We start from the raw sequence: 12742 nt of genomic DNA on the forward strand, positions 1-12742 counted from the left end.
CTCGTGGGTAAATCATGTGCTTCCTGAATCTGGTCAATCAACCCAACAGTGGAGTGATATTACAGAATGAATATCATCCATACAAGTCACAGTGCAAAATGACTCTTGATCGTTGTATTTTGAAAGAGAGTCAGAATATGAGAAACAACATACGACATATGTTATTTTTCTCTTAATCACCCATATCCCATATTATATCAGATATGTTAGATAATAATGAAAATATCCATATCAGTTATATCAGATATATAAGATATCTATATCATCTATCCATATCAGTTGCTATGATAGATATAGATATCCTTAATGGTTATCCAAATAGATTTTGAATTCAAATTTAAACTTATTTGGATAAGGTTCAAAAGATTCAAAGAAGGGTCAAGTCACATGGGCGCCCAATTTCTAACATGATTTATTAATAAAATAGGCGATTTGTTATGAAATTAGAAATTTTAAAGAATTGAATATAATTTCCAAAATCACAGAGGGCAATTCGTATTTTAATCAAATTTCAAAAAACATATTTATAATTTACCTTAAAATTTAATATGTATTATCTTTATTAATAAATTTATATTAAGGTGTAATAAGAATTAAAATTTAAAAAGTTGAATTGCGCATACCGAGTTGTTATTTACGTGCAAATAGAATCACACCTATCTGATCGTACCGGGCTAGCCCAATCCTCGTGCAGAGTCTATGAAACCACATAGGTACATTTCAAACTCTTTTTTCAACACATAAAATAAAAAATATTATTCATACAAAATTTATCGTCAAAAATTATCATATGGGTCAGCATGACTACACAAGGGTATGGCCATCCAATGATATCCTATTATTTCTCCATCATTTCCTTGCTTGTAGGGTCATGCAATTCTTTAGGCCTTGTTGTTTGTTAAGCATATCGCTAACATGAAATTCCTGAAATACATGATAATAATTATTGAGGATGATACTAATGTTATTATGATATTTTTGTAATTAAATATCATTAAAAAGAATATTTAATTTTAAAATGATATGTCTTATATCACTACTAAATTTATAAAAAATAAAAATAAATAAAAAAAAATCAAATGACCAAAGAATATCAATGATCAAAGTTCAATGACTCGTAGCATTTTTGGCAAATTCATGCGAAATCTCAAATTACAATGGAATCTGGAAAACAACAAAACAAACAAATTGCAAAAACTAAAAACAAGAGACAGAAAATTACAGATCCAAATGAAAAAAAAAAAAAAAAAAGTACCGGAAAAGCCTCAAAATTTACATTATACAACCAGACTTTAGAACATAATTGCAATTATTCAAAGGCACTCAGCATGTCCATACTCCATCACCACCGTTCAATATGACTCATCAAAAAATCAACTGGGGCACTTGACAATCACGACCGTTCATTGTCACAAAACAAATGATGAATACACAGCAACCCCAATAGACATTACCAGCACCATGGCCTGCATGGGGAGGGAGAGACTAACTGCACCAGAAGTATTGGTATCAGCGGCGGTGGGACTGGTGGCTGCAGCCGCCTCCTTCTTCTTCTTTGGTGTTGTCGCTGGTGCCGGGGCTGGCGCCGGCGGGTGAGGGCCGAAGATGCTCAGAGGAAGTAGCACCTTTTTTTTAATAGGCAAAAAAAAAATGAAAATTACAAAAATTATTAGCATGAAAAATGGAAATTCAAAGGATTAAGGAAAAGAGTTTCATGTACTCTCTCTCTCTCTCTCTCTCTCTAAAAACTTCCACCCCCGAGCCTCACTTTTGGCCAGCCGATCGCCGCCTTTGGCTATGGCGGTCGGCTGGCCCAGCTCTCTTGTGAGTTTGTGTGCTGGTTTTTGTTTCTAATAAACTTGATTCCCACATTTTCTCTCCACTTAGGTGTCCTTTCTCTTGGTTCATCAGGGGGAGCCCCGGTTTGTTTGTTTTGTATCAACAGGGGGTGTTTATGTTGCTTCAACAGGGGGTTGTTTTGTATCAACAAGGTGCTTGGTTTAAGGATCAAAACAGAGTAGAAGGAGGTCGGTTTTGGACCGGAATAGAGGTTGGTCAGATCTGGTTGGATTTTCATTCGGGCACTCTTCTGCGAGTGGGAGTTTGAGGGTTGAGCTCGGGTTCGGATCTTTGGAGTCTGCTTTGGTGCTTTGCTTGGGGGGAACTAGGGTGTTGAAGTTGATCTAGATCTGTCTTAGATTTCAGTCGTGCGCTCCTTTTCGAGAGGGAGTTTGAGGGGTGATGTTCATCCGGATGTATGGTAGTGTCATCGGGAGTGGGTATGTTTGAAGTTTGGATTGGGAGTGGGCGTGTTGTTCGTATGGTGGAGTTTTTATCCAGCCATTGAGCTGTTGGATATGGAGTTTTTCCGGCCACAGAACTGTCTCGGTAGAGTGTTGTCAGGAGTGGGTGAGCTTGCAATTAGAGCGGCAGAGGTGGGTTTGGAAATCCAATGGTTGGAGGTGTTTCCGGCCATAGTTCCAGTCAAGGGAGATTGGTTTCCGGTCAAGAGAGCTGGAGTCTTTCCAGCCATGGAGATGTCCTCGGCACTGGCAGGAGCAGAGGAGCATGCACAGAAGCGTGCAGGAGCGGAGGTGCGTGCAGCAGGGGGGCGTTGTAGCAGGTAGGCGTTGGAAGTTGGAGCGGCTTAGGTGTGATGTTTGTGGTTTCAAAAATAGCAGGTGGGTGGTAGCTTGCTTATGGAACAACATAGGTGTGTAGCTTAGGCGTGGCAACAAAGGCCTGGAGTGCAACAGCATTGGGAGTGCAGCAGATGTTGAAATTTTTTGGGTTACCACCTTGGGTGTTAGAATAGGTATCTTAGTAGTTTGGGTGTTTTGGTGGATTGATTTTGTGGAATCATGTATTTTATTTTTTGTTAACTTCTTCTTAACGTTTTTTTGTTTAAAAAAAAAAATTGTGAGGCGAAGGGGTTGGTTGTATGATTGTGAGTAGCAGTAGTAGGGGTATTTTGTACCTTCCGAATCTCTCTCAGTGTTTCTCATCTTCCTGTACCTTTAATTTCATGTTGATTAATGAAATTTTTCTTTGCTGATCAAAAAAAAAAAAAAAAAAAAGGAAAAGAGTTTCATTGTAACACATTTCAATTGCTTCTTTTGGGAGTTAACTCTTTTAAAAATAATAATAATAATTTGACTTATTATAGTGGGCTTCTTATAAATCATGTCAATTTTTTTACTTTTTAAATCCCTATCTACAAGGCAATCTTAAATTATTATTTTTTTTAAAAAAAATTAATTTTTTTATTTAAAAAGTTCAAAAAAAAATTTAAAAATAAACTTTTTTGTTAATTTTTTTTAATAAATTTTGACTTATTTTTGTCTTATTGATTTTTAAAAAAAAAATTGACTCAATTTTTTTTTTTTTTTTAATTTATAGGATTATCTGGTTGAAACCGATCTAAAAAGTAAAAAACAAAAACTTGACTTGAAAAAAGTTCAGAAAAAACAAAAATAAGTTGAAAAATATTATTTTGGTTTCTTCTATTACAGAAATTAATCATAAGATCAATCACAAGCCCATAAGACTGTGAAAAGGTAATTTTATTCTTAAATTTTTTTCTTTAAATTTAGAGGTTGTTTTGGAATATTCTAAAAAAGACAACTTTTTGATTAAATAAGTAAAAAAAAATTGTTCGTAATAAATTTTAAAAAAATCAAAACATCACTGAATTTTTTCACTCATAAAAAATTAAAATAAAAAAAAGCCTCTCTAACTTCCTAAATACATCAACTTTTTAAATTCTTAAAAATAAAAGGGATAAATTACAAATACATCCTTGAAATTTACTTAAAATACGAATTGTCCATATAGTTTGAAAAATTATAAATACCTTCCCGTCAAAATTTTTTATTCAACACAATTAATTGAAAAGGTGAAATTTCTAACTATTCACCTATATATAATAAAATTATTTGAATTATTAATTGAAATAAAATTTTAACATTATTAAAAACTGTTAATTAACTTGATGATTTATTCATAAAATGATTTATTTGTTATAAAATTAAAAACCTTAAATATGTAATGTAATTTTTTTAATTATAAAAATAATTTATAATTTAAATAAATCTCATTAATGTGTTTATAAATTACCCAAATAAAAAAAGAAAAAACAAACAAACGTCCTCGTAGCCAAGTGAAAGACGCTCACCTTGTCCACCTGATACACAGCAAGCTGGTTATCGGTATAAATGGTGTTATCCACCGTTGTATTAACGATGCCGGTCGATATGTTGACTTGGCTGCCGGAGCTCGTCACATTAAGCGGGAACTGACCGCTGCCCGCATCCCCGGCTTGGGTCCTTAGTGGATTACTCACAGTTTGGAACTGAGTGATTGAAAGAAAAGTGGGCACAATATGAAACTGAACCAGAGCGGACTTCTGCTCGTCGGTGAGAGAGTTTAGCGCGCCGGATCGGAGGCTCGAGAAGGCGTTATCTGGTGGTGCAAAGATGGTCATGCCGTTGTTGGAGTCGTTGAGCTGACCGTTGATTTGGTTGGCCACTTGGGTTGTGCCTAAGAGCCGGAGAAAGATGGTGAATTGGCCGGCTTTTTGGAGGATTTTTACAACGTTAGGTGGGCCGGTAGGGGCTGGTGGTAGTGCCGGAGTCTGGGCTAGGGTTGTGGTGAAATGGGAGAGAGAGAGTAGTAGGAAAAGTAAGAGAGAAGGAAAGATGAACTGTTCCATGTTCGACTCGTTAAAAGTTGGTTTGAGAAGACAGGCTTGTGTTGAAGTGGAAGTAGAGGAAGTGGATACGTGGTTTGGCTCTTGAAGGAGGAGTGAATGATGTGTAGGAGGGGATGGGAGAGAGGGGTTTTTATGGAGGTAGAGAGAGAGAGAGTGTATGTGATGTTAGGTGAGAGAGAGCTATTTTAGTTAGAAATGCAATTAGCATCCACTCAATAGAAGTTGGTGAGTTTGCAATTTTTGGTTAAGAGGAACTAATTGGGGTGTGTCATTGCCATTATTCTCTGTATCATTTTAAGAGAGAGAGAGAGAGAGAGAGAGAGAGAGAGAGAGAGAGAAAGAGAGAGAGAAGATATGGGGGGTTACTGTTCCAGCTGATGGTGTTTGCTTGAGAAGGCAGGAAAAACAGAAGGGACATCAAGTGGGTGTGATGAAACATAGTCTTCTATGATTGCTTTTTGCCTCAAACATATTAATAACTTTCCATAAACTTTTTGAGAAAAAATAGCTTCTATATATATATATATATATATATATATATAAGGAATTAATGGTAATTTCACCAAAATGGTGTATGAATATAGGATATAACATTCACCTAGTAAGAAATTTCACCTATTAATATAGGATATAAACGATATAACATTCACCTATTAATTAGTTGGTTGAGTCAATGAGTTATAAAAGATATTTGTCTAATTAAATCTTTATCCAAAATTTTAAATTTTGATATATTAAATTTTTTTTTGGAAGATTTAGGTGGCAAATTGGTATATATCAATTTAACATGAAAGTTCTCCGTCCGATATGTCGAATCTATTATTATATTATATTTAATTGAAAATAAAAGAAAAAATGCTTTAATTGAAGAAAAAAAAAAGAAAAAAAAAAGTATCAAGGGGTCTTCATGTCAAAATTGACATGAAGAGATGATGTCAAAAATCACATTAGCTTTTGGCACACTTGATCGCCTTGATATTTGATGTCAAAATATGACTGTTAGAATGTCACGTCAAATTTAAGATATCGGGTGGAGGTAAATATTCAACTCAATATTTTACAAAAACGGATTTATGCTTATGTTTTGATCATCAACGATTAACTATCAACAATAAGGGGAGCAACGATGTATGATTAAGTGATATTCACCCACCACAGTAAAAACCATATAACAATGACACTCAATATTTATTAGTCATCATGGGGCTTTAGATGACACATCACATTATTATTGAAGTTGTTATATGCCAACTATTTAATGCCAGTTGGTAGTATTGCAGGATTTCACACCTCTATCATAGTTTTTAATGTGAAGCCACAAATTTGAAGTTAAAAGAAAATGATGTTGGTTTTAATGTTTAGTTTTTTATTTTTAGGTTTTTCTTTTTCAAAAAAAAAAAAAAGAAAGAAAAAAGAAAAAAAAAGGTTAAAAGTCATTTTACTTGAATTTTCAACTTGAATAGATAGAAAAAGGGTGAATCACACTAATGGTCCCTATAGTTTGGGGCTTGTATCATTTTAATTCTCACTTTTCAATTGTGATACATTTGACCCTAAATTTTGAATCTTGTTCCAAATAAGGACAATCATAGATAATATTGGATTTCAAGGGCAAAATCATCAATTTGACAAAAATAAATGTCAAAAAAATATTTTTGAATTTTTAAAAATTATTTCTAGTTATTAAAGATAAAATTATATAAAATTGATAAATCTTTTAGACATTTATTTTTTTTAACCAAATTAATTTTTATTATGTATTTGGATGATGATCATGTAAAATTAATTTATCAAATTGACGAGTTTGCCCTTGAAATTAAGCAATGGTATGTTCAATTGTCTTTATTTGGAACAAGATTTAAAATTAAGAGTTAAATGTGTCACAATTGAAAAGGCAAGGACTAAAATGATACAAGCCCCAAACTATAGAGACTATTAGTATAATTTTGCCCATAGAAAAATGTCGTTTCTAATTTGTTTTGATGTAATAAATAAAAGAGTTTATTACATTTCATACCTTTAAACTACTGTTAAATTGTCTATTTAATTTCTAAACTATCGTTTGTGACCCTAAAGTATAAGCATGTACATGGATCGAATTGGTCTGGATTTAGAGTAAATCAGGAATGAACTGTTTTTTACGGTTTTAGAAAAATTAGAATCATAACCAAATCGTTAACCTGTGGAACTAAACTAGAACTGAACCATAAAAACCGGTTTGATTCAGTTAGGCTTATGGTTCAATAAATTGTATATAACAATAAATATAATATGTATTTTATTTTAATAAAAATATTAATAATTATTAGTTTGGTTAAATTGGTTAGGGTTTATCAATTTTACATTAATGGCTAGTGTTCAAATCTTGGAAGAAGCATTTTATTATATTTAAATTGTTTTATATAAAATTTAAAATAATAATAAATAAATATATAACAATCTAGTTTGAACCGTAACCAAAGTCTTGGAACCAGGAACCAGACCCGACCGATTTGAATAGTTTTACCATTTTCAAAACTAGAATCAAAACCGTAACTAAAAAAAATTGGTAGTTTGGATCGGTTCCACTGGTTTTTTTGAACACCCCTACTAAAGTATATAAATCAATGTTTATTTAGTTCCCAAATTATCAATTGAACCCATTAAGTCCTTAAAGTATTTAATTCAAACTTATTTAGTCCCTGAAAAGATTACAAAAATAAAATATAAGCCTATAAATATTATAAATTAGTAAAAAATCCTATCTAGTTAAAATTTTATTTCAAAAACACCTTAAATTTGTATTCTGTCTTTAAAAAGTGGGTGTCAATCCACATTATTGAATTTCTTTAAGGATAAGAGTAATTATCTATAATATTTTTTTATTTATCTTCTACAATAAATGTGTGCTTTTCTTTAATACCAGATAAATTCGTCTATAATTTCTAATTGATTGTTTTTAAGTTTTTCCTAAGTTCTTTTTATTACTTAATTAATGTATTATTTTGTTCTATTACTATTTATAAAGAAGTATTATTGTCACGACCCAAACCCGGCCCTATGGGTTTAGCACCGTAACCGGCCAGTAATCTGAGATTACCGAAGGCCTGCAGAACAGTAATACAGAGTACAGGGCCTGGCGGAAGCCGGTACAGTAAATAAATAATGTCCATTAAGCTGTGACAGTTTGTATGCCAAAAAGATTTTTCATGCATTCATACATACAAACAGTACAATCTATACAAAATTTATAGTCACACAGTACAGGGACCTAATCCCTTGATAACAGTACAGTTAGTAGCTGACAGTCTATACAGTAATCCAAACAGTAAGACAATACAGAGGGGGGGGGAATTCTAAAACACCCCTAAGCCTTAACATGATAGGCTCGGAACCTCGCTGTGAGGCACATAGGCTGGCTTGACAAAACTGGAGTCTAACCCACGCTCCTAACTCCGATCTGGTGGCTGAGCACCTACATATATATATAAACAGTGAGCTAAAGCCCAGTGAATAACATAATGCGTAAAGAGGTTAAGAATGAAATGTCCTCACAGTAATGAAAGCAGTTCATTAAACAATACTTCAGTCTTTCAGTCAGAACAGTTATTCAGTCATATGTGGTACATCCATTAGCATAGCAGTAAACAGTAGGTCTTAAAGACCGAACAGTAATGATGGCCATCAATCAGTAAACAGTGGTGGTTCCACAAGGGAACCGACAGAGATCTCTGTAACAGTAGCAATAACAGTATACAACAGTTGCTAAGGATGCCACAATACATTTCAGAATATAGGACATACATTCAAACAATTAACAATAATTACTTCAGAAAACAGTTTCATTAAACAGTCAGAGAACATTCTCAGTTGAACATATCTTTATACAATTGTTACTCACAGAGTTTGGGCTACAGTATGCTAGAGCGTGTCTCCCCAGTCGCCAATCCTACACAGTTAACAGATTGAACACACTAAGCTACACAGCTGGGAAAGATAATAACTTAACCCCTAATTTGACTCGGTGTGTTCTACATCTATATCCTCGATAAGATGTCTTAAACTAGGCCTAGGAATGCTTAGAATGAAATGAGGATGCAAAGATGCACTTTTAAAAGCATTTTCAGAATTTTCAGAAAAATAGAGTCCCGCTCGAGCGCAGGTTTCCCCACTCGAGCGGACGTGCAACAAAGGTACACGCTCGAGCGTCAACTTCCCCGCTCGAGCGTACTGTAAAAGTACTGGATGGGTGAAATCTCCGCTCGACGCCCGCTCGAACTTGAGACGCAAGACTCCGCTCGAGCGCCCAATCCTCCGCTCGAGCGGACTGTAAAACAGTGCAGAGAAATGCTGGATGCTCGGATTCCACGCTCGAGCTCCACTTTCCCCGCTCGAGCGGAAGTGCAAAATCTGGAAAACCCAGATTGCACCTCCAAGCCAAAAACCAAGTTTTAACAACTCAAAACTCGTCCTCTTGGGCTGAATTTCCAGAAAACATTTGTTAACACATAGAATAACATGGTTCAAAGCTCAATTTTGAGAAATCAAAGCCCAAGGGTGTTTAATTCAAACCCAAATTTCAAACCATTTTCATGAACATGGAGAACATGCAACCACGCATGAATTCAAATCATTTTGAAGTTTCAATTTGATGCTCTAAAGAGCCAATTGTTTCCAAAACATGATGAAATCATGGACCATTACAAAATTATGGACATGCATGCACCATTTTACCATGAAATCAACTTACAACTCAACAATTCAAACATGCATGCATGAATTGAGCTTCAATTCACCATTAATGAACCAATCCATAACTTAGCTCTACAATTAGACATGAACCATGCATGAATCAACTTAAAGACAAATCAACAAGATGAAATTCATACCTAGGTTCCTTGAATACGAGTCTAGAGGTTCAATTATGCACTTAAGCTTTCAATTCCTCAAGATTCAAGCCAAATCTCTATGTTGAATTCACTACTCTCCCTTCCACTCTCTCTAAGGTCGGCAAGAGCTCAAACAAGGCTGAGGAAATGTTTGTTTCAAGTGTATACAAGGCTCACATGTTATATTGAGATAGTGGCCACTAGGTGTGGCAAAATGGTAATTACGGCAACCATTGCAATTTAACTCATTTTAATCTAATCTAATCATACTTAATCGATTTTCAGATAATTACACCATAAAATCACATTAATTATGAGGGTCATAACACATTAATCAATTCCCGGTTCGGCCGCCGATAAGGCCTTCAATTAACAGTTTAAACATAAAACGTCAACAGATCAAGTAAACAATCAAACAGATAGAATACAGATTAACACACATACTCAGTCAATTCAGTTCCAGTTTTCAGTCAGTCAGTTCCGTAGTTTATTCAGTTCAATCATCAGTCATAATCAGTCTCGGTTAACAGTAATTAGCAGTTAATCAGTCATTAATCGGTAAACAGTATGAGGTTTGTTACAATTATTATTTAAATTATCTAATTATACTTTTTCAGTATATCTAATATTCATATAATTTATTGGTAAGACTAAAAAGTCAGGCTCTAATATTAATTTAAACACACAACGAAGTGAAATACTTTTTTAAGACAAAATAAAAAAATTGTAAGATTTTTCTGTAATAAAATTTTAGTTGGGAGGGGGTTACTAATTTATGGTACATATGGACATGTATTTTATTTTTATAATCCTTTTAGGGATTAAATATGTTTGACTTCAATATTTTAGATTCAATCAATAAATATACTTTGATTTATATACTTTAAAGATTAAATAGATTCAAGCGATAGTTCAAGAATTAAATAGATAATTTGTTGACAATTTATGAGTAAAACGTGTAATAAACCCTATGATAAAAGAAATCACACCAGGAGATCCTTTCTCACACTTTCAAAGTTGTGTAATTTACATTTTATCCTTCTCAATTGTTACTGGGTTCTTTTAGATGTTCTAAATAAGTGTACTTTTTGACTTTTTATAAAATATGGATTGGGTATGGGTTGAGTTTGAAGTGATGTGATAGAGAAGTGATGTGACTTAAATAAAATAATGCGACTTAAATAGGATAGCGACTTTTTAACTTTTTGACTTTTTTAAAAAATGACAAACAAGACATCATTTTCTCTTTTCAACTTTAAAATCATCCATTTAAACTTATCAACTATAAAAAAAAAAAATTATATAAATAACTTATCAACTATTAAAAAAAATTATATAAATATTCTACTTCTGAAAGGGCAAAAAAATTAAGCAATTTTTATACTTGCAGTTTACCTTAACTTTCTCAAACTTATAAATTAGTTACATTTTTGTTTTAGTTAAGGCCTTGTTTGGCAAGCGACTGTTTTAGTCAAAAAGTCAAAAAATTATTAAAAAAATCAAAAAGTCAACAACTCATACCAAAAAGTCAAAAATTCCCTTTTCTCTCTACTTTTTGTAAATCTTTTCGTAAAAAGTCAAAAAGTTATCCCAAACTTACTAATTTTTTTTACCTTATATTTTAACTAAAAAATCAAAAAATTACTAAAATAGCATATTTCCAAACGAGGCCTAAGTGCATTGTTTTTGTTAATAATTAGTGAGGATGAAAATTCTTCAATAATAATAACACAAATGTTATATTGGCTAAACTTTCTCTAATGCCAAATGTCCAGTGATTGTATCGGACTAGAGGATATTATTAGGTCCATGGGGGCTCACCACGAATCCCGTTTAGATAATCTGAACCGTTCAATATATAGAATTCGTCAAGTACTATATGCTTGTAAAAAATCACGTTAATCGGATATCGATAGCTATATCATCGGATCAGATTTCTGTCAAGCATTTATTTTTTCACCGTCTATTTTTTTTTTTACAAAACTGATTTGATCACGTACCTATCAACATCCGATCAACATGATTGGTTATAGACACATAGTACTTAACGAGTTCTACACATTGAACAGTTTAATTTATCGAAACGGGACCCGTGGTGGGCCTCCACAGATCCAACAATACGAACTAGAGGGAAGCCAGCCCTATATTCTAAAGTTATCATATGGAGCCCCATTTTAGCCCTGCTGCTCGGGTCATTGCACCGTTTTGGTTGGCCCGATCAGTTGGTTTCATCAAGTTATTGCTATCAATTCTATTAATTAGTGTTTTAACATTTGAGGATTATTCTCATTGCCATCATGTCCTCTTTTTTTTTCTTTTTTTAATGTTTTCATTTAGTTATAGTCAACTGCTTTGGGTTTGTACATTAACGTTGGTTGATAAGAGCTCATATATTTTCATTGTGTAGCAACATTACAAAAGACCTCTTTATCTATTGCAATTTTTCAGTTGATATTTGTTTTCATTTTCTGACTTTGTGAAGTTGATTTATGAACTAATTCACCAACTATCAATCCTTTTGGCTCCACCAAAAAACAATAATAATAATACTAATTAGCACCCAAAACAAAAAAAAAATTACCCCACTAATTACTTAGGAGTGTTTTGGAAAATTGGTTAAAAGCTGGCTTTTTTGTCTTTTTATAGATAAAAAATAAAGTAATTCTATTTACATATCCTTACTTATCTTAGTATACACCATTTACTTAGTTTATACCATATACAAATTAAAACTTTTAATTTTGTCTCAATACATAATAATTTTTAGATAATACTAAACTACTTCATCTTCTCCAACAAATTCTAACCCTAACCATTGCCGGTAACCAACACCTTCCACCAGCGTCGTTCCCTTCTCAGCCTCTCTCAACTTTCTACGGCCGCCGCTCATCCCCAGCCTTCTCCCCCTCTCGCCACTGCTTCTTCCTCTAGGAGATTGAAACCCAGATGATGAAATGAGGTTTCTTCAAGCAAAGAGATAGGAAGTTTTTGAGGGTGGTTGCCCCTCTCTGTAATCTGTACAATACAAAAAAAGAAGCCCAGGATTTCATCTTCATCTCTAAATTTCAACAACCCTTTGGGTGTATAAGTTTGTATGTACTTAGTACTCTGTACTGTGTATCTATATATATGCATAGCTCTGTTTGGTTTTGAGTTGGGTTGG

The 12742-nt window shown here is 33.4% G+C and overlaps 1 protein-coding gene across 1 annotated transcript; it reads right to left on the bottom strand.

Moving 5' to 3' along the window:
* Nucleotides 1–1097: 1097 nt before the first annotated feature.
* On the bottom strand, nucleotides 1098–4858 carry LOC114284164 (fasciclin-like arabinogalactan protein 11). The gene is made up of 2 exons (XM_028227060.2): nucleotides 4175–4858; nucleotides 1098–1625 (listed from the first exon to the last, which is right to left on the bottom strand). Exons 1-2 carry the CDS (start codon nucleotides 4709–4711, stop codon nucleotides 1410–1412), a joined length of 753 nt encoding a protein of 250 aa, XP_028082861.2. The 5' UTR covers nucleotides 4712–4858; the 3' UTR covers nucleotides 1098–1409.
* Nucleotides 4859–12742: the final 7884 nt, after the last annotated feature.

The sequence above is a fragment of the Camellia sinensis genome, chromosome 14 (genome assembly GCF_055761805.1).
Source record: "Camellia sinensis isolate YWXY chromosome 14, ASM5576180v1, whole genome shotgun sequence".
NCBI lineage: Eukaryota > Viridiplantae > Streptophyta > Magnoliopsida > Ericales > Theaceae > Camellia > Camellia sinensis.

Coding starts and splice junctions, on each gene's coding strand:
- LOC114284164 (XM_028227060.2), bottom strand. CDS start 4,711: ATGGAACAGTTCATCTTTCCTTCTCTCTTACTTTTCCTACTACTCTCT. Junction 1,626..4,174: donor CTGTGTATCAGGTGGACAAG/GTGAGCGTCTTT, acceptor ATTAAAAAAAAG/GTGCTACTTCCTCTGAGCAT.